This window comes from Schistocerca nitens, chromosome 1 (assembly GCF_023898315.1).
Source record: "Schistocerca nitens isolate TAMUIC-IGC-003100 chromosome 1, iqSchNite1.1, whole genome shotgun sequence".
Taxonomy (NCBI): Eukaryota; Metazoa; Arthropoda; class Insecta; order Orthoptera; family Acrididae; genus Schistocerca; species Schistocerca nitens.
Window position 1 is genome coordinate 1190055468 of NC_064614.1, and position 5606 is coordinate 1190061073.

Genomic DNA, 5606 nt, shown 5'->3' on the forward strand with positions numbered 1-5606 from the left:
AAAAGGCAAGCTGGTTAGGCAGATAAATAGATTTTATTTGTACTTAATATTAGGTATGTACAGTGCGCCGTGTGAGTGAAGGAGTTAAGGGGTGTGATGGCGTTGTCGCCGCTACGTCGCCGCCGTCGCCGCCGCTGCCGCTGTGACGTCATCGTCCGTCGTCGTCTTGGTGGTGGTCTGGTGTGGAGAGGTGTGGAGACGGGCAGGGTCCGGCCTAGTAGGCGTAGCTGATGCCCAGGCCGTTGGTGTAGGTCATGTGGGCGACGGCGGGGGCGGCGGAGTAGGCGACTCCCAGCAGTGTGGGCGGCCCGGCGTGGACGGCGGCGGCGGGGGCGGTGCGCGTCTGCGCCAGCAGGCCGCCGGGCAGCGCGATGGCGTCGTTGCTGACCCGCACGTCCGCCTTGCGCACGCTCGAGTACGGCGTTTCGATCGTCTTGGACGAGGCGGCCGTCTGGCCCAGGTTACCGAACGAGCGCAGGATGTTGGACTGCTGCGACGTGATGGCGCCCGGCTGCACGAGCGCGCCCGCCTGCGCATGCGCCGCCGCCACCAGCGCCGCGCTCAACACCAGCAGTACCTGCGGCACAGCAAGTGGAGAACCACTTTGTCAAGGTGGCAGCACAAAGGTAACAGCACAAAGATGTAAGGCCTCGTCGATTTGGAACCAAGGATTTCTACCGAAATGACCTTGCACACACTGCGACAGCCAATGGCAATATCCACATCGCACATATCGAGAACATGATCGAATTTATGTACTAAGTAAAAAAAAAAAAAAATGATTCAAATGGCTCTGAGCACCATGGGACTTAACTTGAGGTCGTCAGTCCCCTAGAACTTAGAACTACTTAAAGCAGACTAACCTAAGGACAGCACACACATCCATGCCATAGGCAGGATTCGAACCTGCGACCGTAGCGGTCGCGCGGTTCCAGACTTTAGCGCCTAGAACCGCCCGGCCACCCCGGCCGCCACTAAGTTACACACACAGATACCTGAACATGCACTAGGTCTTCATATACAGGGTTTGGGCAAAAATATGGGAACACGGCGAGCAATGCATACTTGGACATAAATGCAGGATTGTGTCCATCAGGAACTGCATGCTGCAACACCGTATTAATGAGATCCGAGATAGGATTTTATTTACGATGAGTCATCATGACTTGAATATAACTGGTATGTAAATTTGTGTTTTACACACTGAGGTACCTATGATGTGGTTTTAGTTTGTATTTTATAGCCTGATCCTTATTAAATCTTTTATTCATGTAGCGCTGAACTACACAGTAGCTGAAATCTATCTGCATTAAACAGATTAAAAAATTTACGACCGATGTTGCCCTTCCTCTTACCGTGCATAAATGCAAGATGCTAGTCAAGCTTGTAGCTAGCGCTGCTCTATTTGGCAACGAACGACATCTGTCCAATGCCCTCAACGTGTTGTAAGTATCAGTCGTGGTGGAAATAATGTTTTTGTGTAGCTGGAAATACATCATGTTGGAGCTAAGTGAATTCGCAAGTGGGTAAATTGTTGGTGCTCGTGTGGTGTGTCTTTCCGAAACGAAGGGAGACGAAATGTTTGGTGTTTCCAGAGGCAGCGTATCAAAGATTTATGCCACAAACAGAGAAATTGGAAAAACATCATCCGCTAAATCATAATGTTGACGAAAACGTTTGTTGCGTGATTGTGACACACGGTAACTGAAGAAGAGTCTGACGAGAAACAAGAACTCGACAGCTGCAAAATTCAGTGCGAAACTGAATAGTCCACTCGCGAAACCTGTCAGCACCAGACTAAAAGGGAGAGAATTGCAGGGCTAGCTGGAATTCCAAAACCACGCAAAGGTGATTCTAATGCCCGTAACATGAAATCTTGGTGCCCAAGCCGTTGAACTTAATGGTGCAGTGGAAGAAAGTAAATTACCCGAATGAGCTTGTTTCACACTTTTTTCAACTTCTGGCCGAGTTTACGTCTCAAGAGTGAAACATGGCAAGGATTTGGTGATGGTTTGGGTAGCCTTATACTGACATTCCTTGTTCCCCATGGTTACCTTACAATGTCGCACTACAGTCAAGGATTATTGGACCATGCTACAATGTTTGTTCTCCAATGGCGATCCTGTGTTACAAGACGTCAGAGACCCTATTCACACAGATCATGCCGTCCAGGGATAGTTTTGTGAGTAAAAGGATCAACTGTCGCATTTACCCTGGCCACAATAGTCACCAGATGTCAGTGTTACTGAGCCTTGTGGTCTCTCTTGGAGAGGGGTGCTTGGTTGCTATCCATCATTGCTACCCACTTCCATTATCGTTACTCTGAATTTGTCACTGTTTTGCTGGGGTAATAGTATAAGATTCCTTTGAAAGCCATGCAGTACTTGTATTTATCCATTCCGACACCAGTGGACGCTCTTTTGAATGCCAACGGCTTTCCCACATCGTATTCGGCATGTGTCGTGTGTTTGGTGTTTCCTCATTTGTGTCCAGCTCCTGTATATGTCGAACTGCTCTTTCTATCTTTAGACATAGAGGACGTAACATATTAGATATTTACATATTTATATGGGGAGTTTGTCAGGCTAATGGAGTGGAAAACTGCTCTCAAATATTCCTTATTGGGAGCTTGTTGAAATGTTTGTTTTAAAACAAGGAAGTCCTCCAACAGTCCGATCAGTTCTCACGACAAGGGAATAAAAACCTAAGAAAAACATTGAGAACCCTCGATTATCGAAAAAATTCGAACTTTACGATTGATTGGGATCTCGATCATCCCATCCTATTTTAGATTAGGAAAAGAATTCAAACTCGCTAATATTTGCTGGAACAATCCTACCTTTACGTTAGATGACCTTCCATTAAGTAATGAAAGTTATATAAAAGCACTGCACACAGGAGTCACGAATGTTACGCGACTGCTTCTGGCTGACTGTGCACCAAATCTATCTATTCTGAGTCAGTGGAGAGGTAGCCACGGCTCGTAATGGGAGGGAAATCACTAGAAACGGAACCTCCTGCGCCCGGGAACACGGCAGTAACTGTTTAATCTTCAACATCCCATAAATTTTTCTTTGGTAATTATTTTTCACCATATACTGTCATGGAAGCATAGAAAATTTAGAAAGTATATTCAGCTGTAACCATAAGAATATAACACTTCGGGAAAACCCCTCTTATATCTGCGAAAAATCAAAAGGAATCCAAGTAGAAACAATGAAGATGTTAGGAGTGTGGGTGACGATGTCGTTAAATGAATTGAGCGTGAATATATTAAAGTGATTTCTGTATAGATATAAAACACAACCGTCATGTGAGAAATTGGGCAAGGAAAATTGAAAATATGTTCAAATCTTGAAGCATAAAATTATCAAACGACTTAAGTACTGAACGGGCAGTGTTGGTCTTGTGAATTGGTTGCTAGAACTTGGCAGAACTTTTGTAAGATTCAGAAAGTGGATATTACGAATGATTTTTCACGGTTTAAATTTTACCCTTGTCAACAGTTATTTGGCATAAAGAAAGGACTAGTCAAAACAGCGGAAAAAATTCTGAAGTAATGGACTTTCTACAAGGAGCAGCAGAGGATTTGATGAAGACAAGTAAACACCAACAATAAACTAAAAGAGGAAGACGGTGACTTTTCAGTCGTTCAGCATCGCCACTCACTACGTAGAGGTAAAAAGTTGTAATAAGGTCACTAAAATAAGTGTGATTCGACACAGGACATCGCCTGCCTAAAGTACTCACAAGATGTAACAGACCAAGTGTAAACAGAGAGCTTATACACAAGTACGTTTTTGTCTAAGTAGAGAGCGAAAATTTTCGAAATTTTAATAATTTTAAATTTTTTACAGTCAATTGCACTGTGAATCTGTGACACTACAAATGTTTAAAAAAATTGAACCCAATAAATTGCAAGATGTTTTATCGGCTTTAGTTTTCATAGACTCCAGCATGCCTACATTTACAGATAAATTAAAATCGAAAGATTCAGACTTTCGATTCTGACAGAAGTAAACAGGAGGCTTTTTACCTCGGTTTTAACCTAAGTGCTTGATTTGGAATTTCTCCAACAAATATTACCACAGTTTTCTGGAATCTAATTGACCGCCTGGGACGGAACTAAAATTCATATCTGGCGAGGAGTGACTCTATAGTGACAGCCTTGCTTACAGATACACTCTAATGCATCTCGAGCGACTTATCGAATGTGTACACACCAACTTTGCAAAAGTTTAATTCTGTACATCTCGAGCAATGTATCGAACGTATACACGATAGGTCTACATAATTTAGACTGTGGAAATAGCGTCCCGGCAACATTTATATGACAATGTAAACAACGCGTGAGAGATACTTCTTTGTGATATAGTGTACAAAATAAATTTAAAAAATTCGCAAATACGCGTTTCTAGCGCGGTGATATTTCCATGAAAGTACTTAAGAACTGGAGCACTGATGACGAAGGTGTGCCATAGTAACGTACAATGGCGAAGTAAAAACGCTATTGTAAACGTAACAGACATGCTTTGTAACAAAGTTTTCTATTTCTGACCTTCTCGGTTTTACAATAACAGACACTATGGCTGCCACGAATCACAGTAATTTGTTTCCGATAGTATTTTTGTTTCGTCGTTAGCACTACAAGAAAATACGTGTTTTTCTCATCAATCGCATTTCGCTTTATTGAAGTAAAGTTTCGTCAGTGGTCTGCAACTAAAGATATTTGCAATTTCCTTGTTTTTAGATCGAAAATAGTTTGTTAACAAATAGTTGGCTTTCACTTACGATAATTTCTGCTTGGTTTTTAGACTACACTACGAAATGTTGTCTGCTAGCATGCTTTGCTTTCTTCGTTACACACTGATAATTGTGGTCTACATTTACGCTGCTTTGCAGAAGTATGTATTTTTACATTTAAGACAATAATTTGTTTGCACAGTAATTTGTATTCTCAAATTAATATTCACGGCCAAGTCAAACCTAACAAGTTCGACTATAGTTGTTTGAAGTTCGTAGTACAGCGAACTCTGAAAGTTTTCGCTTTTCTCTCGTTTTGCCATAGGGTTACGTGAACTGCCTGATCTAAAAAGAACAGAGGCCACATCGTTTAAGAACCGTGCCCCAAATTCGTTTTTTCACTCTGCAGTGTATCGTACAATGTTAAGACGACCTCTTTAAGCTGAACTATCTAGCGAATACCTTCACCGCCCTCCCTGTCACCTCTTCTCCTCGCGTCCGCCACCACATCCTTTCGTCTGTTCTCCCTCTCCCTTCTTCTGTGATACCAACAGTTTTTCTGCTACCTCGGCGTGTTTTTGCAAGTTTACCACAATAATAGGCAAATCTTAACGCCGGAGCTGCCTGTAACCAGTGCAGACTAGCTTACCTTGACGGCCATCCTTGCGATAGAGATGCGATGTCGCTTACTTCCGATGTGTTCCGACACTGGTTGGTTGGTTGACTGATGCTGACTCTGGGGCGACACGCCCCTTATATACTCTGCCACCCGGCGCTTTCTCCGCACATTTGCAGGCAAATGCACGTCGTATACTTTAATTGCCACCGCATATTGTTAGCGCGCGGCGACACGATCGCTCATC

At 43.4% G+C, this 5606-nt stretch overlaps 1 protein-coding gene across 1 annotated transcript; it reads right to left on the reverse strand.

Annotated features, from left to right (window-relative positions):
• Positions 1 to 214: 214 nt before the first annotated feature.
• Positions 215 to 5404, reverse strand: LOC126233395 (cuticle protein 76-like). The gene is made up of 2 exons (XM_049942862.1): positions 5393 to 5404; positions 215 to 577 (listed from the first exon to the last, which is right to left on the reverse strand). The coding sequence occupies exons 1-2, from the start codon at positions 5402 to 5404 to the stop codon at positions 215 to 217; spliced, it is 375 nt and encodes a 124-aa protein (XP_049798819.1).
• Between the last annotated feature and the right edge of the window lie 202 nt (positions 5405 to 5606).